Consider the following 18895-nt stretch of genomic DNA (forward strand, 5'->3'; position numbering starts at 1 on the left):
ATAGCACAGCTAATTCAGCAATACAGGTATTCAGGGGTGTGGCATTTCTGGACCAAGGCGTTCCCAATATTGTACCTGTGGTTGCAGAGGTAGACCAAGAGAATAATGAGCAAGGTGGAGGAAGTGATGTGGAGGTAGATGCTGGCATGGAAGGCATTGATCAATTTAGCCCAGGACAGATATTGGAGTCTGTGTTAGCTAATCACCAAAACGTCTTCTCGAATTCACCGGGAGAAACTAATGTGGTGAAACATTTTATTACAGTTAAAGATGGTTTGACTGCTGTTTCTGTTCCTATGGACCTAGAAGGGACTAAGGGCAATTTAGTGTCTGGAACTGTTGAAAGTCTTATTTCACAAGGAGTGATTGAACCATGTAGAACAGCTGTATTCAATACTATTTCAGTGTGTCAAGGCAAACAGGATGGTCTCAAAGTGGAATTAGATTTTAGCCAGTTAAATAAGTTCACGGAGACTGAGACAATTCCTACAATCAATGTTGAAACGTTAGTTGAAATTGTTGCAAACGCTGAATACATTTCTGTGATTGGAATAAAAGGAGGGCTTTATCAGATTTTAATTAAAGAGGAACATCGCCCTTATACATCATTTACTTGCCCTCAGGGAATTTACCAACTCAGAAAACTAGCACCTGGAATGAAAAATACCTATGTTACTTTTCAGAAATTGGTTGATGAATTGTTTGGTGATTTATATTACATGATTGGCTATGTAGACAACCTTGTAATTCACAGCCCTGATCCAATGTTACATGTAAAACATATAGAAACGGTACTTTGCAGATTGAGGAGCGCAGGATTGAAAGTACAAATGGATCATTGTGTTTGGTTTGATGGGAAGGTGTCCTATTTAAAGTATTGGATTGGAAATAATTGTTCTCTACCTGAGTATTTTAGAGTGAAAGCTATTAATGATTGGCCTGTTCCTACAGAAAGAGAACAGATATTGGTATTTTTAAGATTAGTTGACCATTTCCAAGGATGCATTAATGGTTACAGAGATCTGGTGTCACCTCTAAAGAAATTAATAAGGAAAGCAAGGTCTGTTGCAATGCAGTGGACACGAGAATGCAACCAGTCTTTTGAGTGTTTAAAGATGTTACTTATAACAGAACCAATCTTGCGATCAGCTAACTTTGCTAAACCCATGATCATTCAAACTGCTTTTTCAGAACATGGTTTGAGCGTGATTTTGCTTCAATCAGATGACACTAATTTTTTACACCCCTTAGCTTATGTGGCCAGAAAGTTGAAGGAAAAAGAGAGGAAGTATAACTCTCAGGAGGGAAATGCATATTCAATTTTGTGGGCTCTTCATGTTTTCAGAATATATGGATGTACACGGAAAGTGGTTATTCAAGCAGACAAAAATGCTTTGACATTCTTAGAGAAGCAGAGATATCGAAGCCCAAGATTAATGCAGTGGTATTTCAGATTGCAAAAGTATGATTTTGATGTTGAACATCTACCTGGAAAGAAGGCTTTAATTGCCCACTGTTTATCTCGAATGTTTAGTGCAGATGCAAGGGGAGAAAATGGCTAGAATTGGTAAAGCTCTGATGTTTAATTTTCTTGATATTCTGTATGACAATGTTCCTGAGCATACATAGAGTGTTTTATCTATTAGTACTTCATCTCAGTATATTGGTTTGTCAAGTTATTATGATGTTAACCCTGGTTTCACTATTTTACTGTTTGATGACTAGAGTATTATCTGAGCATATGCAGAGTGATGTATCTGATTAAGTATACTAACATGTTTGTTCTTCTGTTTTTCAGACTAGTAGAAGTATCTAATGCAATTTTCTCGCATGTATGGTAAATACTATAATTATAATAGTTCTCGTGTATCAATTGTTTTGCTATTTTAGAATCATATTTGAAATGTATTACTTTATGCTCAAGTTAATATCTTTCTCTATTTTGTTAATGTTTAATTATGACATCTCATCTTATTCACTTATCAAAATTAAAACTTAAATTGTTTGAGAATTTTGTTAATCTTCCGGGGGCTTGTGATGAGATGGGTTTTTGAGTTAAAATCTTTCAAAGCATATGGGTTTTGTAATTAAGAAATGAGCCAGAGAGGTTCCATCTTGTTTCTTTGTATAAAGTATCTTTGCTATGCTGACAAGTTGTTTGCTAGGCGAGCAGAGAGAATGTTATTCTGACAGCCTGAGAAAAGAACTCGGTGTGATTAGATGGGAATTGTTGTGACTCTTTGATAAAGTACAGTAACCCAAATAACATCTGGTGTGGATGGGAAAGAAGTCATGTGATGCAACAGGACTGTTTGCCTAGTAACGAACTCTGATTGGATGACATCGTGGGAAGGTGCGATAAGCCCTTGCCAGTTACTCTTGAAAAAGGAACTTTTTGCCTATAGACATTGTCTTTCAAGACCGATCCTTCAGTCATTCGTGACACATGGGACTAACCTTTACTATACTGGATTATCCTTGGACTTATGGGATTTTTCCCTAAGGACTATGCATGGACTATTTTCTATGGACTGTTCTATGGAATATTCTTTATGGACTTCTTTTCTTGGAATACTCCATATGGACTATGCTCTTGTAATTTTGTAAGGACTATGGTACATTTACTGGATTTGACTTTTCTAAGGATAATGGGACTTTTACCGAATTTTTCTTTTTAGTACAGGATTCTTGTTCTACAGGATCACTGAGGACTATAGCCTTTTTATAACCTACTTGGATTATTTTGTTTTTACTAATGATTTCCTGGACTGGAACTGTTTTTATTCTTTTAATGGCTTTTTGTGTTTTTGTAAGGTTTTTGAACACTTTTCTATTTTTCATGTTTTCTTTGCCTCACTTCATCTTTGTAACTAATCAGCACAATGCTAGTTTATTTGCTTTGGGTTAATTTGGCTTTGATACCTAGTAACATGCTTATTCTTTAATAAAATAAAGATTATAAAACTCAATTGGTTTTCTGAACAGTACACTTGTCATAGGGTCATCTGAGAGTGCTGCCTCGGCCTAGCTTACTTAGAGTCCTGTCAGTGGTGCAAGTTAAGTCTAAGGACTACAAAGCCCACTTGACCTTTTCACAATAATATCTGAGAGTACCAGGGTGTTCTTATGTGGGCAAACCTGTGAGAAGGAGTGTTGTATCATGGCTAGCTGAGATTGGACTCACTCAGCCAATTTTAGCATGTGCAAACTCCTGATTGCTCTCTGTCCAGGCTTACACGTGTTTTTGGACCCGTGTTTGCTGACAGGGAGGTGCGTGGACCTTTAGATTTGCTTCGCATGAACTGGGAAGACCACAGTGAAAATGACCCAGAGTCAGTAATAGAATATATGAACAGGTCACTGGAGATAGCCAAAAATAACCTAAAGGCTGCCCAGACCAAGCAGAAGACCTGGTATGACAGGAAAGCCCGGGAAACAACTTTTGGGCCTGAAGATGAAGTTCTTTTACTTAAGCCAGTCAAGGGTCACAAGCTACAATTAGCTTGGGAGGGTCCCTATAAAGTAGTTTCAAAAATGGACAATGTCAGTTATGTAATTCAGAAGGATGAGGAGGGTTGCAAGGTTGTGCATGTCAACCTTACTGCCAAACCTTACTATTGAAGAAATCTCTGGATCCTATATGCTATTAGGAAGGACCCAAGTGATAACAAAGAACTCATGTGCTGGGAAGGGAGAGGGAAGCTATGTTTTAATCCAGAGGAAGTAAATCTAGCCCACTCCTTTACCACACAACAGAGAAAAGTGGAGATCATGCAAAAATACCAAACCATCTTCACTAATAAACCTGGGAAAGCCAAGGGGGTAGTCCACCGAATTGACACTGGGGGTGCCAGCCCCATAGCTGTTACCCCATATAGGATCACTGGGGATTATGTCGAGAAAGTACAATAGGAGGTGCAGGAGATGCTAAAGGCAGACCCCATCTGAGAGTCCCTGGGCTGCACCCATAGTATTTATAGACAAGCCCGACAGTAGCATTAGATTTTGTGCAGACAACATCCAGTGGACAACTGAGTGGCCGATGACTGCCAGTTGATGGAAAAGGTTGCAGAACAAGTAAGTTATCAACAGAGGGGCTCCTGAGTGCCAGCAGACGTGTGTCCAACTGAAGGAGGCAGTAACAACCGGACCAGTCCGCGGTGCACCTTATTACAACAGGAAGGTGAAAGACTTGGACTTTGCAAATTTGGACTGTGCAAGAGACTCAGATAGTGCCTCGAAAGCCTACAACATTGTCGCAGATGCACTTTCCAGGAGGCTAGGTGAATGAGGCAAGAATTTACAAAAGAACCTGAAATGGACTTTACAGGTTAATTATTTATGTAAAAGTTTCCTGATTGTGATTTCTGTAAGGTTGGTAATGTTAAATGTAAAATAATAAGTGTCACTGATAAGGTAAAGTATATTATTGAGTAGTAGTGAAACGTTTAGTTTATAAGGTATAGTAATTTTTATATTAAATGTGATGTTGCCTATAGAATTGTGATATATGGTAAGTAAAGTTTAATGCAATTGTGCCTGTTTGTTTAGGAGGAAAAACGTGTTTCCCCTCCCAAACAAACATATTTAAGGGGGGAGGTATGTAGCATTCACCCTTATTATGTTAAGTACTCATGCATATTTATGTTGCAGGCTAATGTTGCTGAGAGGAGGAGCAAGGATATGTAAAAGAGGAGGGGTCAGTGAGTCAGAGTGAGAGAGAGAAGAGAGATCAAGAGTGGAGAGATAGAGTGTCATATTTGGTCTGAGGTGTGATTAGAGTGAAGAGTGAATAAGAACTGTTATAACAAATAGAAGATTGAAATTGATGATAAATAAACCTGTAGAAGTTACCTATTATTAATAATCAAACATCTGTAATCAATAAAGAAGATTTATTTAAAAGACAGTGAAGTTTGGACCTTCATCTTCATCCTTCCGTAATTAATGTTGATTTAGTGATCAACTGGTGGCAGTGGGTAAAAAGGAGTATTTATTTTTTATTTGATTTATTTGATTTATACCCCACCTATCTGGACTACCAGACCACTCTAGGCGGCTTCCAATATAAAATAAGAATAAAATGCAATTAAAATACAATATTGGTTTGCCTTCGTGTGCTCTGTGTTTGGTGAGTCAGGCAAGGGGCATGAAGACCGAATATCACAGTCTGAATGGCAGATGTTGCCTGAATCCTTTGTGAGAAGATGTGGATGAGAAGGGAGTCTGAGGAATTCGGCTGCTACGGTCTTCAGTGTGGTAAACCACGGCTGCCGAGGCCAGCATGGAGCCACTAAGGAAGTCACACAGCATCCTGAGAGACTCTTCCCATCCTGCTTATAACTTTTTTGAACTGTTGCCGTCTGGCAGAAGATATAGAACAATTAAGACACGTTTTCTGAATAGTTTTTATCCCAGATAAATTGCACTTAATAATGAGCTTAAAGACCACCAGTAGTGAATAGTTAGTTGGACTGTGTTACTTGGCCTGCGGTGTAGATGTTTGTATTTTTAGTGGGGGACTTTTAGTGGGTGGGGAGTGTTGGGAGATTTTTTTTTTAGTGGGTGGGGAGTGTTTGGGGAATTTTATGTGTGTGCATGTGTCTGGTCTCTGGATGTCTGTGAATTTCATTGTATGGGTATACAGTACTGTGTATATACTTACAATGACAATAAATAAATAAATAAAGATTTAGCAGTTTTCCTAATTTCATGAAGATTCTCCATGACCTCATCAGTCTTCTCATTGAATAAACCTGAGCCATTGAAGGGGAGTTCCTCAATGCATGATCTAGCATCTTCTGTAATCCCAGAAGAGCGCAACCATGCATGCCTCCTCAGAGCAATTGAAGATGTGTGGCATGATGCTAGCTTCTGCTCCTTTGCAAGTGTTGTCGCTTCTGTGTGCACATTGAGGACAGTGGCTCTACTTTCCTCAGGGGCAGCCTGAAGAACAGGCAATACCTTGGCCCACAGTTGCCTCTGGTATGCCCCCATTGCTGCCTGATAATTAGATGCCCTCATTATAAATGAGGTAATACATCTTACATCCGAAGATATCTACAGTGGGGTCTTGACTTAAGAACTTAATCCGTATTGGAAGGTGGTTCTCAAGTCGAAAAGTTCTTAAGTCGAATCTGCATTTCCCATAGGAATGCATTGAAAACCATTTAATCCGTATCTGCTCTTTTCTGTCCATAGAAACTAATGGGAAGCTGCTATTCTGCCTTCTGCCACTAGAGGGGGATATTTTCTTTCTTTTTCCCCCTTAGGTTCAGGGAAGGCAAGGAACACTAAAGGCAGCACTTTAGAACTCTTTTTTTAAAAAACGAAGCCAATTTTAAATAATGTTTTAAAGCATGTTATGCTGATTTTTTCAGCACAAAGGCACTCAGGCAGGCTTTTTAGGTGCTGAGCAAGCCTCTGGAAGCCTGCTCAGAGCCAGCCGATCAGCTGTTAGGCGGGGAGAGGAGCAGGGAAAACCACAAAATGGCTGCCAGGCTCTTTCTGGGTGTCGGCTTTTAGCTCTTTCCTGCTCTTTTTCCTGTGGTTTGAGGGCTACCAAGGCCTGGTAAGTGACTTTATTTAACAGTACAGTATTTATTTTTAAGTTTCTGACCCTTTTCCCCCCTCCAGAAGCCTCTAAGGGGAGGGAGGGGGGACTTTTTTCCCTGTTCGTAACTCGAGGGAAGTTCGCATGTAGAGTCCTTAGTTTCCCTATAGGGCAGGTTCGTAACTCGAATTGTTCGCAAGTCGGGTCGTTCGTAAGTCGAGACCCCACTGTAGTTTCCTCCCTTCCCAATTGGTAGGAGTAACTTTTGACCTGTTCCTGGCTCTGGATTGATTTGACTGCATGATTATTGAATTAGGTGCAGGGTGTTTTGTAAGAAAGGCGGTGTCACTGCCATGTGTCCTGTAGTGGTTTCCCACTCTCCTAAAAACCTGCAGGGACGTAGATGTTAAGTTCCATGATTCCTTGATTAGGTCCATCATTGCTGGAATAAATGCAAGACTTAATGGGGGGGACTTGTCCTCATTAATATCATTGAACACTAAATCTTGTTTGGGTGGTGGTGGTTGTTCGATGTCCAATTCGAGTGACTTAGCTATTTGTGAGATCATCTGAGAGTATGATGTGAAATCTTCAGAGAGGGATGGCGGATGTAGGTCTGCAGCATCTGAGTCAGGAGTAGATAGATCAGAAAGGGATTCCTCTGAAGCTTTGGAGGGCATGTCTTGTTCTGAAACAGAGGAAACTGAGCAGTCCCTCTGAAGGAAAGGAGAAAGAGAAGGTGAAAGGTGATGTCTTCTTAATATTTGAGATGGAGCTTGAAGACCATGTATTGAAGCAGGCTCTTGGATGTATGATGTACAGGTGAGGACGCTACCTGATGATGAAGGGCAGGCAGGGTCACTGTCGAGGAGGCACGAGGTCTTTTAGAAATGTGAGTCAGCTGTTGAGGGACTTCCTGATGCGGAATGTGGCGTTTGGCCAGTTTTGGTACTGGAGGTTCGATCTCATAAGACGTTCGGTGTCAATGTCTAGGGGGAGACGGCAAAGGAGAAGATGAAGCGGCATAGATATATCTGACTCTTCTGTGTCTTTTGTACCCCCCAATCTCATAATATGGGTCAACATCAAAGTCATCTTCTCAATACTGACGCCGACTGCTAGTATGATCAACCTCCGCATATATCGGTTCTTCATACTCCGCTCAAACTTGACGCCAAGAGGCGCAAGGAAGGACAATCACCTCCCAATGTGAAGGGAGTTGTCAAGCCGGAGAGATATGACAGTGTTTGGCTGTGCATTTCCTAGGAGGAGATTGATGTGGAGATGTCTCAGAGTTCAAAAGATGTACCAGCGTTGCCCGCCTGATGGACATGGGGCTTGAATGGGCAGAGGCCTCGCTGGAAAGAACGTCAGCCTGAATGTGGCCTGGGCTCAGAGATCAGCTCGGTATGGATACCGAAACCTGAGCCTGTGAAGGTGGTATGGAGCCGGCACCTTCCAAAAGGGAACCTGGATCCGGTAAATCCCGAGAAGACTCTTCTAATATGGGTGATGGTAGCAAGGCTGAGACAGGAGGAATCTCTTGGGGATGATCACCCTTAGATGAATGTTTGTCTTTCTTTCGTTTAGTTGACATTTTCTTTTTCTTTTCGCTTTGCGCAGATGAAGGCTTCAACATTGAGCTCGAAGTTGACGTCGAAGATTTTTTCAATATCGATACTGACAACTTTTGTTTAGCAGACTTATTGGAAGATCTCAGCGATGGAGTGGCCAGTATTAAATGACACAGCTGGCTCAGAATGAGCAGTAGACAGTGGGGTCGACTCCACGGCTGCTTGTCACAGGTAAGACCTAAGCTGCTGTAAGCGTAATGTAAGAGCCACCTTGGTAAGCTTCTTACACTGCTGATAGGAATGAGTTTGATGCCCCTCCCCTAGGCAAAATAGACAGCAGTTGTGGCCATCAGTGAATGGGATTTTACCGGCACATGAAGTTACCGCTTAAAAGGGCCTGAGGAGGCCATAAAACTATTCAAACCCCCGGAGGAGTGGGGAGAAGGGGGGAAAGGACTCACAAAATTAGAAAGAGTTGTCAGATGTCCAAAGCAGAGGTCAGAAGCTGGGTAATATCGATCAAAAATCACAAACTTCACAAGAAGTTTGATTATAAAGAAAGTCGATAACAGTCCATAGTCAAAGCTGAGTAAACACAGTCCAGTTCAAAATCAGTCCGAGATCCAAAGGCGGGAATTGTAAAACAGTCTGTAATTCAAAAACCAGGAGACAACGTACGATCAAAATCCAAAAGAGTAATTCGTAGACAATTCAAAGTAAAAAATTATCAGAAGATCTAGAGAATAATCAGAATAATCAAACCAGAATCAAAAATAGTAGATTGAAAATATGATAGCTCTAGCACGAGAAGTCCAATTGCAGTGGTGGCAAAAAGGAACTGAGGTATAATGGGCGGGCAGAGCATGCGCGATATGGGGCAACATACTATTAATCAATAGTTTTAAGATTTAAAATATTCTGAGGAGTCCTGTGCAGGCGCAGTCTAAACCCATTTGTGTGGTTTCACAGAGGCCATGAAGAAGAAACAGTTGTTCGCAAAAGCGTTAGCATAAACATATTCAAAAGTTACAATGGTTAAATAAAACTGCTATTTCTTATTAAAATAAGAAACACTAAAATCTCTATGTAATCATCTTGCTTCTAAACTGGGCTAATCCCTCTGCCTCTTTCTAGATTTAAAAAGACAAACCGTTTTCTCTTGCTACATTCTGCAAGCATTCCATCACATGTCAAAAACCAACAAAGAACATATGCAAAGCATCAATTTTTCTACATGTCTCGGCCCTCCTTCTCCCTGACACGTTTTCTGCTGCTAACCAATTAATTAAAAGAAGGCTTAACACAACTCTCCACCCATAATTCTCATGTAGTCCACAGGTGCATTATCTTGCTTCCAATTACCCAGTATGCATGTTTTGGTCTTCTCAGACCTCTCTGTGTGGCCTTGTGCTTATTTCGGGCTCTCTGTGTACCAGGCAATAAGTCTGGAAAACAGTCTCACAGGCTAACACATTCTATTGCCTTTAATATCAACTCTCACAGAACCTGACAGTCTCCATTTTCTTGTGACTACAATTCCCACTCTCCTTCAAATCATCACAGTAATAAAGAAGGAAGAGTATAGAAATTAACTTTTTTACCAACTGTAACGGAACCCAAAATATGACGTCATTCCTGCATGTCAATCAGGGGATGGAGCAGGAGGGGCGGAATCAGAATGACAGTTGGAACAGCTGGGTGAGACAGTTAAGAGTTGGAATCAGGTAGAGAGAGAGGTTCAGGCAGAGTTAGGGACCAGAAGATATTGAGGGAGTGCTAGGGTTTAGGAATAGCAAAAAGGGGTTAAGAAAGGAAATTGAAAAAGTAAAATATATTGAACTAGCAGGAATGAATGCATCAGTATAAAAGGAGAAATATTGACATGATCTGAGATACTTTAACACCTGATTTCAATATACATGAACATATGAAACAGTTATATTTGATTATCCTTATGTTTTTGTTCAATAATAAAAGAATATTTATTTAAACCCCTTGCTTCCTGAAATTATATGACCCTTTGGGGTGAGAGCCCCTGTATGTGGATTTGATTTGGTATTAGTATAATACCTGGTGGCAGCAAAAAGGGCGTATTTACCTTTGTGGAGCCCAGAGATATATAGGGCACAAAGGGGGATCGCCACAAGTGGTGGCAGCGGAAGTGGGATCGAAAGATAATCCAGAGATCCAAAAAGATTCCAGTAAATCAAAGAAAAACTTGAATTTCCTGAGCTTAGGGAACCCAGTAGTCTGGTGCTGTCAGGGCAGGAGTTGAAACTTTGGAAGTAGCTTGGTGAAAAGCTAAAAAGGACTCCTGAGGCAGACCAGAGAAAGACTACAGAAAGGGGAAGCTCTAAGGGAAAATTCAACAGTTTAAGGTTTACCTCAAGATAGTGAAAGACCAGGAGGGCTAGCTTTTGGGTCGTAAGCTCTGAGAAGAGAGGGCTGAGGAGACAAAAAGCAGAAGCCAGGGTCAAACACAAATCTGAGGGGAACAGAGCAAGCAGAGGGGCTTGGAAAACTGAAAAATAAACAGTAATAAGTGTGGCTGGAAGCCAAAAGAAACAGTGTATCCCACAAGGAGCTCAGGCAGGGTGCCTGGAATAATAACAAAGTAGCGAAGCAAGCCGAGGATAGGTTGCCTAAGCTGCTTAGTATTTCCCTAGCACAGAGAAAAAATTTAGGTCCCCTTTTAAAATAAGGCTTGTGTTTTGAATCTGAGAACACAGAGAAGCCATGCCTCCCAAGAGAGGGAAGAAGTTAACAATGGAGGTTCCTGAAGGACAGGGGTTACCTCACAAAGAGGAAAGTACTCTTGAGGTAGCTGAGCAGGAGGATGCTACTCAGGAGGATGATGATGCCTCACAGGAAGGAGGAGAAGGAGAAGCTACTTTAACCTCCCAAGAGTTTCTAAAGTGGAGATGGGAAAGGGAATTTCAGCTAAGACAGGCCGAGTTAGAAATAAGAGGAAAAAAAAGAGATGAAGTCAGACAGGCGGAGGCAGATGCCAGAAAAACAGAAATGGACATGAGGGAAAAAGGGATGGAACTGAAACACCAAATTAGAATGCACAATTAGAATTAACATTACTAAATCAGAATAATTACAATTTATCAATTGAAGAAATTTCAAAAAGAGAAAAGTATGAGGCTCAGGCCAGACAAAGTGAGCAAGATCTTGAAAAATGGAATCTGCAAAAAGACATTAAATTAAAAGAAATCAGAGTTAAGACTGAAGAAAAATTAAAAGAAATAAGAGCTAGGACTGAGGAAGAAATTTTACAGATCAGGGCTGAGTTTGAGGCTAAGCAAAAGGAACTGGATTTGAGAATAAAAGAGAAGAAATTGCAGCTAGAAAAAAAACTAATGAAATTATCAGCCCAAAATAAAAATACCAATAATGATTCAAATCCTGAGGGGAACTTATCAAAACCAATTGTATATATTAAAGAAGTAAAGAACTCAAATTATTCTGAGGTAAAATTTGAATGGGAGGACAGAAAGAGAGAACCTAGAATGTACCTCAGAGACCAACCGACAGTTGGAAGCCATTTTAAGGGCAATCAGAGCCAGCAGAAATTTAAAAACTGGGAAGGGAAAGGAGAGAAATCTCCTAGTTTTGAAAGAAAAACTTCTATATGTTGTGATGGTGGAGACCAAGGCCACTTTAAAACACAATGTGTTAAAAATAGAGATTTTGGGCAACAAAAGGAGAATTTGAATTTGCCTAAGGAGGTAAATTGCATAAGGCAGAAGGAGGCACCCATAAGGGCAGTTGAAGTGGGCGCCATAGCAACCACAGTTAGTGGCAGAGCAGAGAGCTTAGAGCAACAAGAACAACTCCCAGTAGCTCAAATTCTCCATTGTTACTTGGTTGGAGAAAATTTGGATCCTATGAAATATTCTGGGGATACTATTTATATAAATGAGACTAAATATCAAGCTCTAAAAGACTCGTGCTCTCTAGTGACATTATGCCATCCAGAAATAATCCCTTCAGAATTTATAATGAAAGGAGAAAGCATAAGAGTCAAAAGAATAGAGACAGAGGTAATTACACTACCAGTAGCAAAAATACCAATAAAATATCAAGGGTGGACTGGTTGGTGGAGAATTGGAATTAGCAGCGAACTGCCAATGTCATGCCTGATAGGTATAGACCTCTCTGAGCATGTCAAAAGTGCTTTAGTGAATTCTTGTGCCCAGAAAGAAAATAAGAAAATATCTGAGGAAAAACTTGAGTCCTCTAATGTAATAATAGGAGAGAATGATGAAATAGCTGATTTGGTGCCAATGAGAAATCCAAATGAAAGTATATTTAAACAGGAGCAAGAAACTGATCCAACGTTAGAACAGTGCTTTAAAATGATTAATAAAGATCCACTATCACCTGAGAATCCTGAGATATACTTTGAAGAAAAAGGCCTTTTATATCGAGAAATCTTAATAAATCCTGGGAAAAGAGGAGAGAGCCTTCACAAATTACTAGTGGTTCCTTCCAAATACAGAGAGAAAATAATAGAAAAAGGACACAAGGCACCTTATCTGGACATTTAGGTATTGCCAAAACTAAGCAAAGAATATCTCAGACATATTACTGGCCAAAAATGGGAAAACAGATAAAAGAATTCTGTCAAGCTTGTGACCTATGTCAAAAGAAGAGAAAAAGGGAAAATAAAGCCAATAGGGAGGACAGGAGTAGGGATGATTATAATAATTATATGGAGGACATTGATAAGATTTTTAATCAACTGAAATAGGAACACACTGAACAACAGAAACAGAAACACAGAGAGGTGTCAGGACTTAGAAAAAGTGAGGATGAGTTGAAACAGGTTAATTTAGTGTATACAAAACCAAAAGTAAAACAAGGAACACTAAATTCAAAATTTGAGGAGAAGCAAGGACCTGCAACAGCAAATCAAAGTATAGACAACCTAGGGAACACCTTGCAGAGACCCCTAGAAATTGCAGCAGAAAATTTGCAGGGCCAACAACAGAAACAAGAGCTAGAGGCCGACAGAAAAGCCAAAGGGGTAGCACAGAGAGCAGTGCACCAGATTGATGCTAGAGGTGTAACCCTAAAAGGTACACCAGAGTTTAGAGAAATAGCTGTTCCTACATTTAACCTGACACATGAAAAAAAGGCTGATAATTCTGTGTCTGCACCCATAGCTAAAACCAAGCAACAAGAAAGCCTAGCTAAGAAATTGGAGAATAAATAATTAGAACTAGAAAAAATTAAATGTGAATCTAAAATTAAGCAAGCAAATAAAAGAGAAATGCAAGGAGTACTAAAGAAATTTACTCTAGTCATAGAAAAAAGGAAAGAAGTTAGAGGGAAATCTATGATAAGGACAGCAGGCTATACCCAGAATGAGGAAAGAAATGTCAGATGTATAGCCTCTCCTTTAAAAATTATAAAAGTTATAAGAAAAGACAAGATCCAGGGGTTGAGCAGATGTAAAGAGACCCTGGAGAAGTTGCAGACTACATTAAAGAAAAGTCAGCATAGTCTCCAGAGAGGTCATAGAATCCAGAGAGGTTGTGTTCAGAGACGTCATTGTATCCAGAGAGGTCGTGTCCAGAGACATCATCGTATCCAGAGAGGTTGTGTCCAGAGATGTCATCGTATCCAGAGAGGTTGTGTCAAGAGACATCTTCATGTCGTGCGAGGTGCAGAGTTCCAGAGTGTCTTCAACATCATCGCTGTAGCAGGATTCGAATCCAGAGCCGTGCTGAGCCAAGCAGACGACGAGAAAGATCATCAGCCAGCTGAGTTCCTGAGTGGAAAGCTGCAGCCGAGGTGGAGACCGTGCTTCGAGGAAATGTAAGTGGGACAAAAGAGGGTGGTTGTTGCAGGAAATCCAACGTGCAAAGGAAAAGGACAATTTGGACTATGCACAGACTCAATACCGTTAATGGACTTACGAACTGGGAAAGCTTACAAGAACAAGGTTGCAAACTGGAAGAGAGACTTGCAAGATTTGGACTTTAAATTCCGTAAGAAAAGAAAGACTCAAAAGATAGCTACTGAAGCTTGGGCTCGAAGACCTAATGAAGAACAAATAGTCCACTGGAAAAAAAATGTAGAATGTAATGGACTTCCAGTTATGTATACATTAATATAAGTAATTGCAAAAGTAATTGTCTTTTGAAAAAAAAAAGTAAGAAATGTAGAATGTAATAAAGTGTTTTAGTTATGTATGAGTAAAAATAAGTAACTATAAATGTAATTGCATTGAAAATGAGAGAATGGTAAGTGATGTAGAAAGTAATAAGCCGTTCCTGTTAAGTGTAACTAAAAGTAAGCAACTGCAAAAATAATTGTACTGAGTAAGCAATGGAAAAGTGTATTAACAAAGAAATTGAAAGTATTGATTGAAGATGTTAATTGATAAAAGTATTGTAAATGAAAAATTGATAAACAATGGAAAAATGTAATAACAAAGGAACTGAAAATGGTAATTGCAAATGATAAGTAATTGAAGGTAAAAATGTGGAGTAAGTATTAATGTGAATTTAAAATAGGTAATGTTAATAAGTGGTGGAAATATTAAATTGCTTCTATGCTGTTCATGGAGCAAACCACTATAGGTTTACTCCATGGAACAAACTTGCAAAGGAGGGAGGTATGTAACGGAACCCAAAGTATGACGTCATTCCTGCATGTCAATCAGGGGATGGAGCAGGAGGGGCGGAATCAGAATGACAGTTGGAACAGCTGGGTGAGACAGTTAAGGGTTGGAATCAGGGAGAGAGAGAGGTTCAGGCAGAGTTAGGGACCAGAAGATATTGAGGGAGTGCTAGGGTTTAGGAATAGCAAAAACGGGTTAAGAAAGGAAATTGAAAAAGTAAAATATATTGAACTAGCAGGAATGAACGCATCAGTATAACAAGAGAAATATTGACATGATCTGAGATACTTTAACACCTGATTTTAATATACATGAACATATGAAACAGTTATATTTGATTCTCCTTATGATTTTGTTCAATAATAAAAGAATATTTATTTAAACCCCTTGCTTCCTGAAATTATATGACCCTTTGGGGTGACAGCTCCTGTGTGTGGATTTGATTTGGTATTAGTATAATACCTGGTGGCAGCGAAAAGGGCGTATTTACCTTTGTGGAGCCCAGAGGTATATAGGGCACAAAGGGGGATCGCCACACCAACTAATGAATAAGCAATTATGACAGTAACTATGCATCTTTGCACACTAGAAATCTCATGCAAATCTCATGCAAATAAGCTCCCTGAATCAGAGCTTATTTGTGTAATCATTCATGCCTTGAAGCCCTAATTATGAGAATGATGGACTCAGGCTCCAAGCTTCTTACTACAACCCAGAACCAAATCTACCATTCACTCCTAGCTCTTGATCCACCTTGGGTCCTTTTAAAGATAAAGACAGGGTAAACATATTTTAAATAAATAAAAAAGTATATGAACCATAAAATATAAACTATGATCCTATTGAGTCAAACTGCTCATAGTGTAAGTAGATCATAGCATTTGACTTTAACTTGTTTCCCAGCTCGCTGAAAGACATATCAAGGATCTTGCTGCACAGTATATTGGGTATTATTAACTATAATTTCTGCCTGTGCACTAATACATAGCACAAGCTTTACACTCTGCTGGTGGCCAATAGGATCCAGAGTCATATAGGATGCTCAGAGTATAGCAACCTATATGACTTCTGGGGTGTAATGCTTTCAGCATCCAAACTATGAAAGACAGGTCCATCGCATTTTAAAATGTTACATGAGAAGAAACCAGATGTTACCAAAGTTGCAGTCATCCCCAAGTTCTCTTCCAAACTTCAGCATTGCTTCTGCTAGAAGAGCCTCTGCTTGTGGGTAACCTGGTCCTTTTTCCTGCCCTCTAATTTTGGACATTGTGTTGAGCATGCTGAGCTTGGCTCTTGAAGCTGCAAGCAGAAAAACACAGATAAATAAGAGACCATGAACCAAAGATGAAGAGAAGAAGACCATGTATGCAAATGAAGGAAGAACTAATGCAAAAAGCAGGGTCTTCTGCTATGGGGGCAAACTTAGTTTTCTCCCAGAAAACTGACAGGACAGATGCACATACAATCAGAATAAAAGCTGATTGAGTCATCAGTTCTGTCCCCCTCCTTCTAACTTAGATATGGGGGACAGTCTGAGTCCTCACTTCCTCCTTCCCTTTGAGCATTATGCAGTGTGAGCAGTTTGCCTGTGCTCTTTCCCACTGCTGCAACAAACAGCCAATTTATAGCCAACCATTACTGCCAGCTCAATCCTCTCACTTATGGAAAAGGATTTCAAGGGAAGATATTGCTAAAGAGATATTCTGCATGTCCAAAACATACACATTTCTCTCCTGGTATGAGGGAGTTTGTGCAAGTGTAAACTGTGTGTTTCCCCCTTAAAACAAATGTAACTACAAAAGGTGTGGAACTCTACAAGAATCACTCATGCATGCTTCACCACTGAGGCAAAACGTATCTTCTGAAGTTGGCAAGGTGTAGAGATGGGTATGAAGCACTTCCTGCCATGTTGTTTAAGCTGTCAGCATTCATTTTCCCCACTCACATGGCTCAGGAGGCAGTGGGTGCTTCTTTTCTCCTGCTCATCATATGATCATCCAGTCACCACAAGAGCATGAACTTCCTTTCTCCCCCTCCTCCAGCAGCTGCCCACTCAGACAAGGAGGCAGGATAGGGATTCCTGCAGTGCTGCCTGCGAGTGGGCAGCTGCTGGAGGAGGTGGAGAAGTCTGTGGTCCTGCCAGAATAGAAGATTGTGGGAGGGGAGGAGCAGCACATGCCATCAGGTCAGTGGGGGAGCTGGCTGGGGTGGGGTGAGTGAATGTGCAGCACCTGTACTGCTGTGTCGACAACTGCAGAAAGTGTTTCATGCTCATCCCTAGTGATGTGTACTGCGGTGTGCAGATTTGTGCTTTTTTAGACTACAACTTCCAGAATTCCCTGTACACTACTAACATATTTCCCACAGGGACAGAAGGCACCAGGGATGGGAGACAGGGACAGCAAAGGGAGTTGTGAAGCCCGGGAAGCTGGAAGCCCCTCCGCCCCGGCTGCTGGCTTTCTGAGCCGCTCCACCCCCGTTGCCAGCTTTCGGCTTCCCAGGCTTCAAAACCCCCTCCGCTGCCCTCTGTCTCCCATCCCTGGTGCCCTCTGCCTTCTGTCCCTGTGGGGACAGAAAGCAGAGGGCATCGGGGATGAGAGATAGAGGGCAGTGGAGCGGGTTTTGAAGCCTGGGAAGCTGAAAGCCGGCAGCAGGTGCAGAGCAGCTTCCCAGGCTTCCAAAGCTGAACCCACTGTCCTCTGTCTCCCGTCCCCAGTGCCCTCTGTCTTCTGTCCACCCAGGGACAGAAGGCAGAGGGCACCAGAGACAGGAGACAGAGGGCAGCGGGTGCAGCTTGGAAGCCCGGGATTTTTTTCTTTGCCTGGAATATATTAAATGGTTTTTAATGCATTCCTATGGGAAATGGACCCTCGACCTACAGACTTTTCGACCTGTGGCCACCATTCCAATACGGATTAATTCCGTAAGTCGGGGGTCCACTGTAGCATTTTCATATGTACTGAATGTGAGACTGGGTTTTCCTCCTAAAATGGAAGAAATCAACTCTTAACAAACATTGTTTTAATTCTACACACAATTCTAAAATATGTGAAGATAAATTTGGTTAGATTTCCAATCCATGGTTTACTCTCCGAATCTGAGTTTAATTCAGCAGGATTTCACAGACTTTATATGAGAGCCACTGACTTCCACTCACAAAAGAACACTGCAGAACTCAAGCCATTGGTCAGAATCCAATTATTTATCCCAAGCTGGCTGAAATCTAGTATAGTAAGTCACAACTAGAGTAGTCCGATTGAATCAACAGAACATATTAATTCTATGGGCCTACTCTAGCTGCAACTTACAATAGATTTCAACTATTGAGTAGTGCTAATGCTAAACCAAACTTAAGTAAACTCCACTGATTCAATGAATCTGCTCTGGTTGAGATTAACAATCAGATTTAGGCCATTATTGCAAGATAGACCAAATTTAAGATGTGCCCAGTCTGTTTCTTTGTTTCTTTGTTTTTCTCTGTAAAGTTCAAAACAAAACTATGAAGGTCAAAACAAAACTGAGCGCTGCGGTTCTGATAAACCTGAGGATGTTAGTCTTTGTTTAAGAAAAGGAAGTGGAAGAGCTTTTACCATATCTTAGAGCCTTTCAGTGGAAAGATTGGATATAAAGTAACCTGATGGTGAAAAGGCTTTTCATGTTAGAACACTCACATAAGGCTGATAACACAGGCATGAATAGGATTTCAGCCAATAAATAAATAAATAAATTAGGACATTCCTTACAAAGAACGCAATTTGAGAACAATGCCAACATGGCCACGACTCATGAAGCTAAATTTGAAACCTTTGTTTTCATAGAACAATAATGGGAAAATTCTTGAAACCAATTCTTGAAACCAATCATACTTCAAGGAGGAGAAATCATTCTCTTTGTTGGTCAAGTGTTTGATTGTGGAACAGAAATAGGAAAAGCCAGCAGACAATTGCTGAGGACCTGTTGCTTAGCATGGTAAGTAGAGTCGGCCTACTGAATCAATGGGGATTTTGTAAGCCAACTTTTCTGTAAGGAACTTTGATTCTAATGGGCCTATTCTAGTTGCAACTTACTATGATAAAGTAAGTTGCAAGTAGTGTAAGTACAGGACTTCACTTATTTTTCCCTTAGAAAATA

General features: G+C 40.5%; 1 protein-coding gene across 2 annotated transcripts in view; it reads right to left on the bottom strand.

Annotated features, from left to right (window-relative positions):
- The window catches only part of SH3GL2 (SH3 domain containing GRB2 like 2, endophilin A1), a 253633-nt gene that overhangs the window by 44855 nt on the left and 189883 nt on the right, over nucleotides 1–18895 (bottom strand). For both annotated transcript variants that reach the window (XM_072992063.2, XM_078384933.1), the window contains exon 4: nucleotides 15920–16063. In XM_072992063.2, the coding sequence (XP_072848164.1) occupies nucleotides 15920–16063 (144 nt within the window). The remainder of the gene's footprint in view (nucleotides 1–15919; nucleotides 16064–18895) is intronic.

This window comes from Pogona vitticeps, chromosome 2 (assembly GCF_051106095.1).
Source record: "Pogona vitticeps strain Pit_001003342236 chromosome 2, PviZW2.1, whole genome shotgun sequence".
Classification (NCBI taxonomy): domain Eukaryota; kingdom Metazoa; phylum Chordata; class Lepidosauria; order Squamata; family Agamidae; genus Pogona; species Pogona vitticeps.